General features: G+C 42.5%; 1 protein-coding gene across 4 annotated transcripts in view; it reads right to left on the reverse strand.

Moving 5' to 3' along the window:
- RERE (arginine-glutamic acid dipeptide repeats) overlaps positions 1-17719 on the reverse strand; it is a 422365-nt gene that overhangs the window by 83658 nt on the left and 320988 nt on the right. For all 4 annotated transcript variants that reach the window (XM_059138457.1, XM_059138460.1, XM_059138459.1 and 1 more), the window contains one exon: positions 6286-6384. In XM_059138457.1, coding sequence (XP_058994440.1) covers positions 6286-6384 — 99 coding nt within the window. The remainder of the gene's footprint in view (positions 1-6285; positions 6385-17719) is intronic.

The following is a 17719-nucleotide window of genomic DNA, read 5'->3' on the forward strand; positions in this document are numbered from 1 at the left end:
ATAGTTTACAGAGGAAGCCTAGAAAGCAATAAAGCCATGTATGTGAAAGGCAAGGTCACTGCTGAATTTGTAGATTTGATCCAGAGGCAACTTCTACTGACATGAAATACTGAAATAAATTTTTGAAATATCTCTCTCCTTCTAGTGCGTGGCCCATCTCATTTACTGAAGGATTTTAAAACGCATTTCTCTTTACAGGTTGTTATGCAGTAGAACATCTCTGCAAACTGACAAAATTGATTGCCTGACACCAACCTTCTGAACATATAATTGATTTTTAATTCACTGTCACATTGTCAAATGGACTTGACAATAAACTCCATTCTATTCACACTATTGACTTGTTTAAAAAAAGGGTTTGATACAAAGGCTGATGGGCATCAATCATGGGAAAAAGAGTTGAATTTCATTAATACTTAAAGCATTACACAAATTTACCTGCATCTACATTTTTCCTTATTTATTTATTTATTTATTTACTCTTACAGATTTTATTTTTTAAAGTAAATGTCTTATACCCAATGTGGGACTGAAATTTACAACCCCAAGATCAAGAGTCAGTTTGCTTGCTCTTCCAACTGAGCCAGCTGGGAATCCCCTACCTTTCCCTCTCTTAATACTAAGGACTGGTTTTTGCCATGGACCATAAGAACACATAACATGAGTGAATAATATGTGTATTACTAATATATAAATAATATGCCAACATTTCATGCTTCTCTTATCTTTCCTACTCTCATATTTCAGAATTAAGTGATTCACAAGAGGCAGCACCAATTAACTTAAAATTAGAGGAAGGGTAGTAAATTGAGAGAAAAAGCCACATCAATTCTATTTAAAATTTACTATTGCCTATTATGTGTTGCACTAAATACAGTATATCCCTATTTTGGGTTCCAGGTGAACTACAAATATTCTCAGATTAAGACTTCTTGTGAAAGTGAGAATTTCAATATAATAATTCCATTTATGTAAGTTTACAAACATACGAACCAATCTACGTACATGAACAAAGACACAAGGAGAGCATGAAACTAGGAACGTGAGATGGGAGTGAGGTTTCAATCCCCTTTAATGTTTTCACATGATATTCTAACAACAGAATTAAAATTCACATAAAATTTACAAACGAAGAAAAAATGAATGGGTTCATATCGGATGACCTACAGGATTTCCTATCACCCACCTTTTGGAATGACTATATAAAATACTCAGTAACTCTGGAAATCCGACCATTCCGAAAAATCAGCATCATGCAATTAAACCTTCCCCTATATCGAAAATATACAATTTAAAACTAAACACCAAAATTACTGACACCTTAAAACTGACAGGATTGTAACTGCAGGCTGAGGGCAGATGCTTCTCTTTCCCCTCGCCACTGTCTCCATCTCTGCTCTCACCTCCACCTCCCACTGCTATAGGACCTTTGGTTTTGCTGTGGATTCCATTTTCTACAGCTGCCACACAAACAGTAAATAAAATTCATTGTATTTTTGCCCCACTAAGCGGCTCTGTCTTCTGGCACATCCAGATGCCCGGCTTAAAAAGAGTGAACAATGAAAACAATGTTTTCTCGAGCAGACATTCCAAAAAGGGTCTAACAAAGGCCTCTGAAGACGCTGCTGGGGGAGACACCACGCAGACAGCTGGTGTGTCCTGTGGACGCAATTCCTCGAACAGCCACACGGGTTCATTGGTTTACAAATACTCAGAAAATTAGTCTGTCGTGCCATGTCAATTTTGAAAGAAGGATTTTCATTTATATTTATGATAATGCTGAGCTTTAAACTGAAGGAAAGTTTAGAGGTTTTAAAATTTATGATTTGTAAATCCATGTACACGGCCATTGTAAGTCTATCACCGCACGACAGATTAACTGCCTATGCATAAACATTTCAGATTATTTGTGTCTACATTGTTCACTCAATATAATACACCAAAACTGGCATAAAATATTTTAAGGGAAAACACACTTCCAGATAAAAGTTATAGAGTTATAGTTACCCACAGTGACATGGAATGAACGCTCTGTGGGAACATCGTGAGCAACAAAACCTTTACCTTCTGGAACACCTGGAATTTTGCTGAAAGCTGCTTCAACATGAAAATAATTTCCAAAACAAACACAGCCAAGTGGCTGGGAAGCAAAGGGTGAAGTGCCTACACGGCTCAGCAGAGCACCCACTCTTACAACCTTGCTAGTCGGGCCAAACTCCACAAGGAAAATGCAGGCCCTGAATTTTAAGAAGAATTCAATTAGCGTCCCCGGTATTTCCATAATCAACAGCTGAATGCTAATTAAGCGCACAGCGTCAAGCAGCAATGGAATCCCAGCGCAATAAGCACCAGCACAGCGGCAGCAAATGCTACCTTCAGCTTGCATGCATAAATAAGCAGAATTAATAACTACCCGAGCATGGAAGGGTGACTTAATCTGTTTCGATTAGGTGCAGTTCAGCCTGGGGCCTTTGTGTTATATTTAAATGTGTTCGCCATGTTTAATTAAAAACCTAATAATCTAGAGTTTCTTTTTTTTAATGTTCTGATCAGTATTTTTCTCCTCTTTCTCTTCATAAGTTTTACTGATTTAAATGGCTTCCTGAAATGCAATACTATTTTCCGCATAATGTAAGTGAGACCGGCTAACCGTCAGTACGACCCCCGAAGACAGGTGCCAGCTGTTTACTTCAGCTCCATCCAACTGACCCAGCATTTCTTCGAAACTGCCTCTCTGATCTGACCCAGTTTATTCAGCCTGAGAGACCGCCTCAAGCCCGCCTCGAGCCCACTACCAACATGTTTCTCAGTCACTGCACTAAAGCAGAGTGCAGTTGTCAGTTTCAGGCCTAGAATTCGACGGAAAGTGCCACAAACCTGGCATCCATTCCACAAGACTTAAAGTATCTCAGCCCCAAAGAAACTTTGGTGAGAAATATTGTACCTACACACACACAAGCCATCAAAGGAATCACTGAGAGAAAATGTAAAATGAAAGGCCTCCCACTGAGGCCTAAAATCTCAAGAATTTGGTGATTATCTGAAAGACCTAGGATGAAGATGTTGGGTGGTGTTATCATTAATAATACGGGAATTTTTTTTTCCAAAAGTAAAACTTCTAAGGTCAGCTTTGGGTGTACATAAAAGTTTTTCTCTGATGGATAATTATTAACTATTACAAGTTTTAAAATGTTAGATTGAGGACAATCTTAATTATGGTAAAGAATCTTTAAAAACACTCATCTTAAATAAAGACCTGTCAATATTCTTCAAGTCCCTCTGGGACAAAAACATGCTTCTCTACCAGGCACTGGTCTCACCATCAGTGAAGGCCTCACTCTAGCAAGTTCGCCAGTGAGGAGGGCAATCAACGTGGAAGCAAAGCTGCGAGAAACAGAGCTGGCGTCGGCAGCAGGAGAAAGCAAGGGCGAGCCGCCCACACACACAGGCGAGCAGCGGAAGCAGCTCAGAAGACGGTGTGATGACGGCCTCATCGACACTGCTGCAGTTTGATCAAACCCGTATCCTGGAGGCAATGACGCTTAAAAATAACTAAAATGTTATTCTGGGGGTGGGGGAGGGTACAGAACAGGAGGTAGGCCCATGTCCTTACTTTCGCTGGGACACACTTGCTTTGCTTATTCCTGTGATTCCTGGGGTGAGATGATGCACACAGCAGGTTATATTCTCACAGCCAAACCAGGCCAAGGCAGAGATCCACGAGTGCCTGTGCCTGGCTGCCACATAAACTGGTCAAAGATTTGACTTGAAGACATTCATAAGAAGCTGCTTTCAGCCTATCACTTACTCAAGCCCTCTTGCTCATTTGCTTTTCAGGTTTTAGAAAGTGAAACTGACCTTCCTACAAATAAGGGAAGCATCTGATCCCTGAGTTCTGCAAGAACTGGATGAGTGCCAGCACATTTCTCAAAACTCCAACCAAAACAAAAAGCAACCATGACAAAAATGCACCAGAAAGACAAGGATTCATGCAGTTAGGGATCATTACCACGTCCTCGGAGTGTGCAGCAATCTGGAGTTGCATTTCACTTTCCAAAAGAAAGTCAGGCCTTCTCCGATGTCTAAGACTCCCCTTTCTGTCCCACGGGCTGCCTCAAGTCCCCAAGCCACAGCAGCAGCAGGGATACAGGCCACACCGTGCCCAAGAGAGGCAAGCGCTGCAGGAAGAGGAAGGCGACTTTCCTTTAAGTGGGAGTCCTTAAACCCCAGAAAGGACGGGCCACGGAGAGAGCACCGGGAGCTCCTGGCTGCCAAGAAGCCTTAAGGTGAAGGTGAGGGAGGGCCGAGAGGGGCTCCTAGCACAGGCACACGGGGCCCGCGGTGACGGCCTTCCACACGCTCCTTCCATCCTCTCCACCTCCTCTTTCTTGCAACAAGGCTGTTTGAGAATCTTAAATTTTTATCAGTCAAAATTCTCTCCTTCTCACAAAAGGGGTCCACAGTGAAAAATGACATCTGACTTGACAAAACAAATCTCACATTTTCACTCTGCCACTATTTGAATAACAAACGTTTAAGAAGTTTCCAACTCTTGACAATCATGTAAAGCATTTAAATATTTAATTTCCAAACAGCAGCACCAACTTCCTCATGCATCTGGTCAGCAGCAAGCGTTAATGGACTCCTGACAAAGCTCTCTAACCAAACCTTCAGGGCTGCTTTGGTCCCTCTCTGCGGCTCCTAGTCCACTTCCCTGCTTCCACTGGCCACCCCCTCCCCACGACCTTTTCTCAAACATATCCTCTCGGCTCCTGCTCCTGCTCCAGCTCGCACCCAGGATCTCACCACTTCTCCCCAACACTGATGCCGTGCTCTTCGGTCCTTGGTCTCGGGCCTGGAAGCTCGCAATTGCCCCGGAAGCCCACTTATGACTCGGGCCAGAGTGCACCCCACCAGCAGATCAAGTCACCCCTCTGCTCAGAATCTGCCCATGCAGACCAAAGAGCAAGGCTCCGACCATCTGTCCACAGGTCACACATGATCCACCGCCTGCTGTCCCCCACCCCTTCCCCCTCCAGACACATTCCTGCCTACTTCTTGACCATGCCAGGGCCCAGACTTCTCTTCCCCTGGCATGATCCAAAAGGCTTATCTTTGCACTAAGGTCTCTGCTCAAATGGTTCTTACCAGGGCCCTTCCTCTGCCCCTTACTGAAGACAGCACCTCCCCACTCCCCCAGTTTGTTCTCCCTCCTCCTCACCTCCTCTATTCTCAGCACACAGGTGTGCTACCACTTGACATATACTGATTTATAGATGGTCTCTCCTCTTAAAACATAAGCCTCATGAGGAGGAGCCTTTTTTTTTTTTTAAAGATTTTATTTATTTATTTGACAGAGATCACAAGTAGGCAGAGAGGCAGGCGGGGGCGGGGGGAGCAGGCAGAGAGCCCGATGCAGAGTTCAATCCTAGGACCCCGAGACCATGACCCGAGCCAAAGGCAGAGGCTTAACCCACTGAGGCACCCAGGTGCCCCCGAGGGAACTTTTGTTCTTGATATGGTCCTAACACAGCACCTGGCACACAGTAAGTACTTAATAAATAAAAACGAAAAGAGCAAGATTAGGAAAGCACAAAAAAGTTGTTCAACATTTGTTCTTAGCATATTTTAAAGTATCAGCAACAAGCTTACAATTGATATGTCTATCAGTGCCAGCCTTCATCTTAATTTCTTTCAACCTAAAGGGCAAACATCAAGCAGAACCACTCAGACACAAGACTGAAGTAGCAAAAGCACAAGTAATGTCTAAGTCTTTTACGGCAATACCTTTCAGAAGTCACAAGATGGGGATGTAGCTTCGTGAGAACTCGGTCTGCTGGAACAGGAATCCATGGGCATTCCAATCTGTATTTGTGGGCACCTATTTTATCTCCCCACCTTCTCTGATGGGCCATAATGACAGGATGAATATGTAAGAGCCACTATATTTACATAATCAGGTCTATGCTTCCTGCAAATCACTGGCTCCACTTAGGATATGTATCAACTGGTTTAAAAATGCTGGGTTTTAAAATGGGGAGGGATCAAAAACTAGCTGGCTAAAAACCAGCCAACCAACACTCCCGATCTCTTCTCTTTCCATGAAAGAGAGAAAACCCTTCCCACTAAGCTAAGATCAAGTCTCTCTGTTCAATTATGACGCTTGCAGGCTCTTTCCTTTGGCTAACGGCTACCACAGACAGTCCCCAGAGGCGCAGGGAGGGCACACTTGAGAAGCCAACAGCCCGGTGACACCAGCCACAAGACCACCCCGTCCGCACTCACCACTTCATCCTCCGTCCAGCACTTTTCGATCAGCTTGGGCACAGGCTTCTTCACCAGGCGCTGCAGGGCTTTGCCCGCATCATACCCACTCTCGTGTAGCTAAAACGACAACAACAACTTCCGTTAGTAAAGCGTGCCAAGTAACAGATCCGGAAGCAAATCAATAAAACAGAAGCCCTGCAGTTGTTCCAACAGAAGAACCACGGAAAGGGCACATTTGTCCGCAAGAGAATTCGTTCTCCTCCAGTTGCCCCCTGCCCCCAGTTCCAGCTGTTCTGGGAAAGGGAGGCAGGTAAGGTAGAGAACACTTTGGCAAGAACAGGAATAGGATTCAGAACAACAGTAACAAACACTTTCTGAACATGTGGCCAGACAGAATAGGGAGCATAATCCATGTACTTACTCTTTCTTAAGCCTATGAGAAAGGTATTTTCTCATTTAAGCCTACAGGGTAGGAACTACAGTCATCCCATTTTATAGATGAGAAAACTGAGGCACAGAAAGGTCAAAGGTGCTCACCACACTAAACCAGCAGGCTGTAAAGCCAAGACTCCGGCCAGTGTGATTTCTACCACTACTGTCCCATTCCCCACAAAAGGCGGTTCAAAACCTACTGAACTGTGTTATTTCCCTTCGGCATCTCTGAAGTCTTTCAACTGCAGTAATTTCACTTAAATTTTTTTTTCAAGTATCTGAACTGTAAAAGCTTTTCAATGAAACTCTGTAACAGTATACTAGCAATACATGTGAATGAAGATGCTGGCTTATCTACACTCTCCTTCTAGGACCAGACTTCTCTCATTAAAGGTCACGAACTTCCTCCGCTCCACATCCTTTCCAACCTCAGGCAGTGCCTGACACCACTCACCCTCTCTAGCTTGCAAAGACATTCTTCTCTTGGTTCATGTGACCCCAACCCCCTTCGAGTTCCAGAGTTTCAACCTGCAGACAATGGAATGAAATAACAGAAAGATCCTCTTGCTTAATCTACCTCCCCTAACTATGGCCATTCCTCCAAAATTCTCATGGGAAATCTGGCTTTCCTTTACAGACAGAATCCGGTTTTTTTTTGTTTTTTTTTTTTTAATTTATTTGACACACAGAGCACAAGTAGGCAGAGAGGCAGGCAGAGAGAGAGGGGGAAGCAGGCTCCCCGCCGAGCAGAGAGCCCGACGCGGGACTCAATCCCAGGACCCCGAGATCACGACCCGAGCCGAAGGCAGAGGCCCAACCCACTGAGCCACCCAGGTGCCCCAGAATCCGTTTTTTTTTTTTTTTTTTTTTTTTAAAGATTTTATTTATTTATTTGACAGAGAGAAATCACAAGTAGACGGAGAGGCAGGCAGAGAGAGAGAGAGAAGGAAGCAGGCTTCCTGCTGAGCAGAGAGCCCGATGCGGGACTCGATCCCAGGACCCTGAGATCATGACCTGAGCCGAAGGCAGCGGCTTAACCCACTGAGCCACCCAGGCGCCCCCCCCAGAATCCGTTTTGACTAAGATCTTATCTCTAGCGCCTAACACAGTCCATAGCATATGGAGATCTAAGAGAACTACTGGTTAAATTAATAAATAAATGCCTTCAACTACTGTCCCTGTGCAAACTCCACCCAAATCTAAATCTCAGTTGATGTGAATTCATTCAGCTTGAAGTTGACAAAGTGCCTACCGCATTCCATGTGACGTAATAGACCCTGGGCCCACAGGAGTGAAAAAAACAGGCAAAGGCATCCCTGCAGTCATAGAGCAGACCTTCCAATCTTCTCATCCATGTTTTAATCCCTTATCTGAACAATTCACAAGCATCAGCTGCAAACTCCGAATGAGTAAGGTCCACACCTTAGCAAACCATAGTTTTTATTTCTGGGAAACTTGCAAACTCCTAAGGATGTATCATGGGGACAACAATACATAGGAGATGACAAGATCGAGCAGATGATAGTAATCACTACTACCTAGGTGTAAGTAAAGAACTACAGACACACAAGAAAGAGGAGAGAGCACATGGTTTCCTCTCTTTAGTAGAAGACTCCTAAGAAGGATGTGCAAATTGCCTTCCCACCAACTGCTACAGACCCAGGGCTGGTCATATAGTAAGCCTGCAGTAAATATTTATTGAATAAGCTAAAATAATATTTGAAACATACACAGCCAGTCTCTCTTCTAACTACTCAACTGCTAATGGAAGAGATATCACAAATACCCATTTTCATTGCACATTCAGAGAAACAGAATGTATTAAAAATTAAAATCTCCTGAGTATTCTCACAGTTTAGAGGACTCCATTTATTTTAAATCCAGGTCCAAGGAAGTCCAGACTATGTATTAACTATAACAATAAGTCACTACCTTAAAACAAAATGAAATACCTACAACAATCAATGTTAGATTGTTGGATTCTGTTTTTTTGTTTGGTTGGTTTATTTGCTTTATTTAATTTGACAGAGAGAGAGAGAGAGATCACAAGTAGGCAGAGAGGCAGGCGGGGGGCGGGGGAAGCAGGCTCCCCGCTGAGCAGGGAGTCCGAATGCAGGGCTCTATCCCAGGACCCTGAGATCATGACCTGAGCCAAAGGCAGAGCTTTAACCCATAGAGCCACCCGGGCACCCCTGGATTCTGTTTTGATGATGGTTGTTTGTGTGTGTGTGTGTGTGTGTGTGTGTAGGGGGTGTATGTACTGAATATGAATGCTAGATATTAACATATATTTTAATAACATTCATCATTAGATCTTAATCTAGACTTATTCAAGCAGTATAAAAAGATGAAAATGAAAATAAAGTTAGATTTTCAAACTTTGCTCAAAATGCAGACCAAGCAGATACCTGTCAAGTTCTATAATACAATAAGGTTCTATAATACAATAAGAATCTATATGACCTTAACAATGTGGATCAGAACTGAATAAAAGAAAAAACTGCATGCCTATTTAATTTTTAAAAAGCACATATTTTAGTGAAATCAATTCAAGTTGATCAAATCATAAATTCTTAATAAAAAGCTTATGGAAAATTAACATTTCTTAAGAGGTAATTATAGTATATGAGGTAATTATGAAGGGCCATGGACTCTGGAGCCAGACTATGTGGACTCAAATTCTAGCTCTATTACTAGAATCCAGCTACTTATCCTCTCTGGAACTTAATGTTGTCATCTTTAAAAATGAGTATAATAATAACAGCTATGTCTTAGGGTATTATAAGGATAACATTAGAAAATACATGTAAATTGCTTAGAACTGCACCTGGCACATAATACGCTAAATGAGTATTAGTGATTTGTTTTTAAAAGGAAAGAATAAAAAAAAAAAAAAAAGGAAGCAGTCTCTACTCAATTTTCTGGATTAGATAGTAGCCTTTCCGTGGGGCGGGGAGGGGGCAGACTGTTAAACTATAAACAAAATCACTTATGTCACAAAAAATTATTCATATGTTAATAATTTTTGAAATTTGACTAAAATACTGGTATAGTACACAGAAAAAAGTTTAAAATTTAAAGTCTTATATGGTTGATAGGAAATTACTCTTAAGAATGGAAGGCCTGTTCAAAAGTATACTGCTGAATGAAGCTAAATCAAATCTCATTAATCCCTGGGCCGTTCCTGACTTTTGGTGAAGGCCAGCTTTGAATGGGAGCTGCAAGAAACGTTCTGAACAATCTGCTGAACTTCTGGCTATTTGGTTTATTAGAAAAGCTGCCCAATGCACACATGGTGCCCTGAGTTAAATTTCTAGTGAGCTGCTTATTTGTTCCCTAAACATATCCCAGTGTTCACACATCCTTCACAAATCTTCATTTCTCATCACACTTTCCCCCTGAAGAAGCCATTGCAACGTGTGTGTGGTAACCTGGGCTTCCTTCCGTTACTCATTCTCTAAATAATGGGCAATTCCCTCCTTTCATTTGATCCACTGTCTGCCTGTCCTCTTAAAATATTCCTGCTCCTGACCTTTCCATGATATAAACCCAATAAATATTTAGTGTCTGCTCCCACACCTCTACCAAGACATATTTGAAAAGCCAGAGCTATGGGATTATTTACCAACAGTGATGAAATATTTACTGAACAAATGAAGTTAGGGTATTATTGTGCTGCATCAATAATTCATAAACGCTAGTCCAAAAGCCTGTTGTCAAGGGGTGGTTCTGCCCCGCCCTCTTCCTAGGGAACCCAACCCAACCTTTCCACACCTTCACCTTCTTCTGAATGTTATAAACATTTAATTCTACTTTCTAGGAATCTTGTCCAAGAACATTCTGAAAGTTTTACATCTTTACAGAAATCCTTAAATTATATGTAACTAAAGGTACACTTTGAACATACTAAAAGTTATTATGGCCCTCACGGCTTCACAAAAGTGAAGATCAGTTTTGAGCACCTTGGGAAAATTGCCGGAGGTCAGGACATCCTTCCTTCCTTCCACAGACGTGTACCTAGTGCTAAACTGGGCCAGATGCTACTCTAGGTGCCAGGAAGAGATCCAGCTTTGGAGAACACCGACACACACATCGGGAATAGAGGAGCGAGAAGGGGCAACCTGTGAGAGGCACTGTAAAGTACCAGTTTGGTATAACACGTCTATCTAAATCTCACATTCAAACTCTAGGGTCCTCAAAGGGTGGGTACTACCTTCTTCAGTCCATGTGTGAGGCAACAAGTAAGCTCTTCTGAAAGAAGGATGGTGTTCTAGGTGGTTATGAAGATTTCCCTTCTTCAGACTGGAGCCAAAATAATGTTTGAGGAAGAGCTAAACTGGATTCTTTATGTATATTAAAATTAAACCTATGAAAATATTGGCTACCTTAAATCTCAAAAAAAAAAAAAAAAGCCATTAAAAATTTTCCTCTAATACAGCATCAAGCTCGAACAAATTATAATAATTTCACCTTGTGGAAAACATGTGGGTTTCAAATACCTGATCACAACCATATAGACATATCTATATAGTGAGGAAATGTAGTGCAGGCTTCTCACTATCGCTGAGGTAAAAAGGTCCTTTAATGTGAATAAAGCAGAAGACTGCTCAAGGAAACTGCAATGAAGACGGGGGGTCGGGAGGGGAACCCTCAAATGTCTTACAGCTTCACTTTGCAGCCTTGGAAAAGCAATTAAAGGAAAATAAGTAAACTCTTCTGTCCACTTTGCAACCAAGCAGGGCTAGTAAATTCTGGGGTTAAATGTAATTTTAATGTAGAGTATAGCAAACTGTACCATTCCGGAGTGACTAGGAAAAAATCATCACAAAATACAGGGGACCAAGATACAACATCATTACTCAACCAGCTGCCAAGGTTTACAAGCTATTGGTGGGAGAAGCATTTAGATCTCACACCACCCCCCATCACCCTGCCAGCCACGAAAGCAGGATATCATTCAGCTGAAACCACTGTTTTCAGATTCATCATCCCAGGGTGGGGTGGGCGTGGGGGTGGGCATGGGGGTGTATAATCCAATGAGCAGGGAGGCAGATACTTGTAAATCTCTTGCTTCCACATCACTGAACTGCAAGTCTGCACTTCTACACAAGCAAAATCTGTCTTCCCCTAAACCACAGGTCACTAGGCTAGGAATGTGATAACAAAATGGTGATATGTCATCAATCTCCAAGCCTTTCAAGTCATTCCATCAAGGAACCATCCCTGCTTTGCTGTTTTCCACCAGTTCCACCTTTGGTCCCCTGGGCTCGCACCACAGACTCCTCAGGCTGTGTTCTTCACTTTTGGTTTGTTCACTGTGAGACAGCAAACAGGACTGTTCCCCTATCAGGTGTCCGGTGCTCCTCTACCACATCTTCCCGGGCCCGTGAGGTCCAGTGGGACGTCCTAGCCTCAGAGGCAGGCCGCATGCACCACACGCTCCTGCTCCACCGTCTCAGCAAGAGTTACTACGGACCTCCTATGCCAGACACTGTGCTAGCAAGGACCGTCAGGACTGAACTGGCAGAGTCAACCTCGTGGGGGATTTGGTGCTAAAAACAAAGGCAGCCTGAGTAACACAAGCTCCTGATTTGGTTCTGTTGTAACAATAACACCCCCACACAAAGCCAAAGACTATGATACCACATGTGACTGGATGCACTTGGTCAGCTGCATAAAAAGCTCTCAACAACCATGGGCACCCAAGCCGCCTCTCCTGTATATAAGCCATCCCATTGTTAAGGTCTCTGTCAATGCCTAGTGAACACAGCACAGGATCTGAGCAAGGAGACAGATTCTTGTTATCAGTTTTGTCACAAACTGGCTGAGCTGAGGTTTTCATCTATCAAATGGGCCTCACACCACTCTCCCACAGTTGTGTCAAAAGACAATGGAAGGTATGAAATGAGATATGTGACAAGATACGTGAAATGTCAAAAGGCTATCAACTGTGCAGAGGCATCATCACGGGCACACATCTCTTATCAAAGACTGCTCAGCAGACCCAAGTTCAACAGAGCACCTGCTGTACAGTGCTGGAGACGACACACCTGCCATGGGCTTCTTACAGCTTCTGACCTCTCTGTGACTAGCAGCAAGGAAGGATCATGCCCCAAGAAGAAAAACACATTGCTGCATAATTGCCCAAGTTAAATGTGGTACTCTCGCTCTGCCTGACAAATCATTCCCTGCTTATTACTTTCTATAATTTAATATATATAAGTGCTTTACTGGCAAGCTTTTCGAAAGAATAAATAATACTTAATGACTGCCTACAGTTTAATTAACTCATGATTGAACTTCTCATGGATTGCTATAAACATTAAATTACATCCTTCCTCAAAGCTGCCATGGATGGAGATCCAGTTTTAAGCTTTAGCCCTGCTGCCTAATAGTTCTGAAATTTCAGCAAATATGTATATTGGACAGAGAGGTGAGAATCAATCTTAACACCTAGTTATAAAGTATGTTATTTTATAAAGCAAGGACAGGGTCTTAATTTAAATAAGACAGAAAGTGTGCACATGTCCAAATACCTCATTTATACTACAACAATCATTAAGCATCACAGGATCTTGGGCAGTTGTATTAGCACAAACTCTGTGTATTACCACAGGGCTTCAAATTTCTGCTCTGGCTTCTCATCTTAGCTGCCGTTTTTGGTCTGCGTGATGTTACAAATAAATTTTCCTTCTGGCATGGCTCAGCTGTCAGGCACCTCTGTTCTATAATGAACCCATGAATTACATCTCCCTGCTCTGACATCTCTGGTCTCACACATCAAAATATTGTTCTTCAATTGTAATTTATAACTTAATTTAAATGTCCCTTTTGCTGTGACCTTTTTAGATCAAATGGCATTGCATCTAGCAGTTTCTCCTACCCCAAAGCATCCTTTTGCAATTATAGCCATTATAATAACGGTAGAAAAAGCCTGAGTTAGACTGCATCCATGCTAAATATTAAATAATTGGTCCATTACGAACAATATTAGATTTAAAGGCCATAAAGAAAGCAAGGCTGTTGTGGATCTAAGCCCTGTGTTCCTGAGGGAAGGCTGACTCCTTAGCACTGAGCAAACCAATCCCCTACAGAATGAGTAGAACTCTGGCCACAGAGAGAAAAACTACCGATGGATGCATGAATCTGGATCATTTATGCTGTTTTTTTGAATGATAATGTGTCAGTTCGGAAAGATCTATGTCTGAGCACATGCGGAAATGGTTCAGGGCCACAAGTGGAAATTAAAACACTTTTTCATTTACTCCTGAGCATTCTCACAGCCTTGAATACAGAAAAACAGTATGTAAGGCTCTACTCTAGAGGGTAACAGAAAAAAACATAGTTTTTCCATCTCATGGAAACGTAGGCACTAGTGAACCCACTGATAAAGGCCTAAACTGACCTAGAAAGTACAGCTATGCGTCAATTTTATCCAGATTCCTTCAGAAAGTTTAAGAAAATGAATAAAAACAAAAACCTCAAGACCAGGGTGTCTGGCTGACTCAGTCATTAGACCATGTGACTCTTGATCTCAAGGCTGTGAGTTCAAACCCCATACTGGGTATAGAAATTACTTAAAAAACAAAACACACAAACAAACAAAAACCCTCAAGAGCAGCTACAAAGTATTAAGTAAAAAACATTTACAGAAATTGCTAGAACTCCCACTAAGTTGAGTTTAGGTGCAGAAATGACTGCTCCCAATCCATGAAGCTCAGAAAGCTTAACCCCAGTGCTTTTTAGCAAGTAATTTTAAAGTTGTGTTAAAAAAGCAGTACACTGGGGCACCTGGGTTGCTCAATCGTTAAGTGTCTGCCCTCAGCTCAGGTCATGATACCAAGGTTTGGGGGTTGAGCCCCATGTAGGGCTCCATGCTCAGCGGAAGGCCTGCTTCTCCCTCTCCCACCCCCACCCTGCTTGTGTTCCTCTTTTCTCTCTGTTAAATAAATAAAATCTTCAAAAACAAAAACAAAAAACCAGTACACCTATTCTTTGTGATCACAATGATAACTAATGTAACCAGGAAAATTAAAGAGGCATGCACTGAAACATGTGTGGCTCCAGAGTAGGGACACTTCTTTCTTTCTCTTTCTTTCTTTTTTTTTAAGATTTTGTTTATTTACTTGACAGAGAGAAATATCACAAGTAGGCAGAGAGGCAGGTGGGGGGGTGGTGGAGCAAGCTCCCCGCTGAGCAGAGAACCCCATGCAGGGCTCGATCTCACGACCCTGAGATCATGACCTGAGCTGAAGGCAGAGGCTTAACCCACTGAGCCACCCAGGTGTCCCAGTAGGGACACTTCTGAGTGACTGCTCTTTTATCTGGAAACCTCAGCCAAGAGCAGAGCTAGTGACTAAGAGAGAAGCAAAAGAACTCCAGGCAGTTATAGTAGTGCTCTCGAGCAACGGCCTTGGAGAAACTAGAAGGCCCTCAGTCCGGGCTTTAGAAACCTAGCTTCTGAAACTCTGCTTTTCCCAAACAAAGGGTCTCAGGAGAACAGATGAGACTGCAGGATTTCAAAGCAGCAGTGGTAGAAAACAGCTTGACTGTGGAAGACCACAGAACTTGCAACTCATCATGCAAGCCGAAAGTCACAACTCTTTAACAGTCACACATAATTTTGTGTTATGGCCACATAATGAGGACTCAGAGGTAGCAAGTAAAGGCAGACTTGATTTAAGAACACGTGAAAATGTAGACTTCATTTTGGGATGGTGGGGGGTGGAATGAAGAGTCAACCTTCTTAAAAATGCTTGGATAACTGATACCCCACCGAGTCCTGGGCTGAGCAGGAATACACAGCTCAACATGGCTTACCAACTGCTGCGCACGGAGGGGGAAGGCAGGCCAGCAAGGCCAGGAAGTCCCGTGCCATCACCTTAGAAGCCCAGTGACTGATGGGCTATGGAGGAGTGTCAGCCTGCTGGGTAAGAGAGCTGGCCAGGGCAACATAGTTTGTCAGAATTTGGCAGGGCTGGGCTCAGGGCTAGACCAGAAACCAGAAGAGAAGGCAGAGACTTAAAAGAGCAACAGCTTCAAGGGCAACCTGTCAGCAACATAAGACTTGCCCCCGAAGGCTCCATGGGGGCCCAGCTCAGTGGCCTTGAGGTACAGCCAAGGAAGAAACAGTCCCCAAAATCACTGGTCAGAAGAGTTAATCCAGTAGTTACAACTCTATTACCCAAATATGTTCTTTGTGAAAGGAAAACCAGAGACACTGTACCATATACCACACAAATACTGTACTACTCTGTAAATCAAATATCCTCAGATATACAGAAATATCACAGTCCCTACTAGAAATATTTTCATACTAAGTATATACTAAGTATATTTTTATACTTAACCAAAAAGCTTTTACATTAAGTACTCTAATTTATTTCAATGACACATTATAATATAATAGTAAAGTCCAACTGTGGCAGGCTGAAAAATGAGCCCCAGAAGATACCCACCTCACATCTCTGGAACAGATAAGACCTTCATTGGGAAAAGGGTCTTTGCAGATAGGATGAAATTAATGATTCTGAGAGGAGGAGATCATTCAGATTATTCAAGTGGGCTCTATATCCAATGGACAGACATCTTTATGAAAGAGAAGCAGTGGGAAAAGAACAGAAAAAATGTAGACCCACAGAGGGGAAGGCAAGTATAAAGGCAGAAAGAGATGTGGCCACAAATGAAGGAATGGCAGCAGCCACAGGAAGCTGGAAGAAGGAATCTTCTGAGGAGCCAGAGAGAGCAAGGCACAGGGGACACCTCGACGTCACACTCCCAGCCTCTAGCACTGGGAGAGAATGCACTTCTGTTGTTTTAAGCCAGCAAGTTTGTGGTGATTTGTTACATCAGCCACAGGAAACTAATACACGAACTTTCAAAGTCTGGAAGTAAAAAAATTATCTAGGAGAGCTATAAAAAAGTATTCCCAAGTATATTTCAAAACTAGTTTAAGAAATATACACACTAGCACAAATATAAACTTTAATATTCTGTAGCATATTTTAGAACTAATGGTAACATATGAGCCCTTTTAAAACTCAGGGGCCTACTTTTTTCTAAGATTAAATGCTTACTTAGATTATCAACACTTTTAACAAATACCCTTGCATAAAGGCTTTCTAAAGAACAGGAATTGAATAATGTTTATTACTGAATAAATAAATGAATGATTTTACTAAAGCTTCTCCTTAAATGTAAAAAGGCTAAGGGCTTTTACCTTGATTGGCTAAATACTTACTGTGTTAATATGGATGCTTAATATAGGTTTGTCGATGGGTAAAATTATGATTCATGTTAAGCGGACATTTTTCAAAACACCACGTAATTCTCAAAACATTTCACTATGGAAGAAAGAAATCCTTTGAGAAAGAAGCTTTCTTAAATTCTTAAAGGAACTTTCTAAACTTGCCAAACACAAGGAAAGGCCCAGTCAATTCCCCAGCCCCTGCTGAGTGTCTAGAAGAAAGGATGGAAATGCACCAAGAGGCTAAAGCATGAAGGATTTCTTTATTGTTTATTTATTTATTTTGTTAAAAATAGGCTCCAAGCCCAACCTGGACCCCAATGCGGAGGCCAAACTCACAACCTTGAGATCAAGACTGAGCTGAGACCAAGAGTCAGACACTCAACAGAAGGAGCCACCCAGGTACTCCAAGCATGAGGAATTTCTATGAATGGGCTAAAGAGCAAAGCCCCAAACCTGCAGATTGACAGACATTTCAAGAAGACTGCTATAAGGCACTGGGCTCAGTTCTGTTCTTTCCTCAAGTTTAAATTATTATGTGTATATACATGACAGGGTATGCTTATTAATCTATAAGTGATATTCATACCTACAGAATTTTATGAAGATTAAGGGGCGCCTGGGGGACTCAGTCGGTAACACAGCCAGCTATTGATTTCCACTCAGGTCCTGATCTCAGGGTCCTGGGATGGAGCCCCACACTGGGCTCTGCGCTCGGTGGGGAGTCTGCTAGAGATTCTCTCTCCCTCTCCCTCTTCCCCTCCCTCTGCTCCC

Source organism: Mustela lutreola, chromosome 10 (genome assembly GCF_030435805.1).
Source record: "Mustela lutreola isolate mMusLut2 chromosome 10, mMusLut2.pri, whole genome shotgun sequence".
Lineage (NCBI taxonomy): Eukaryota > Metazoa > Chordata > Mammalia > Carnivora > Mustelidae > Mustela > Mustela lutreola.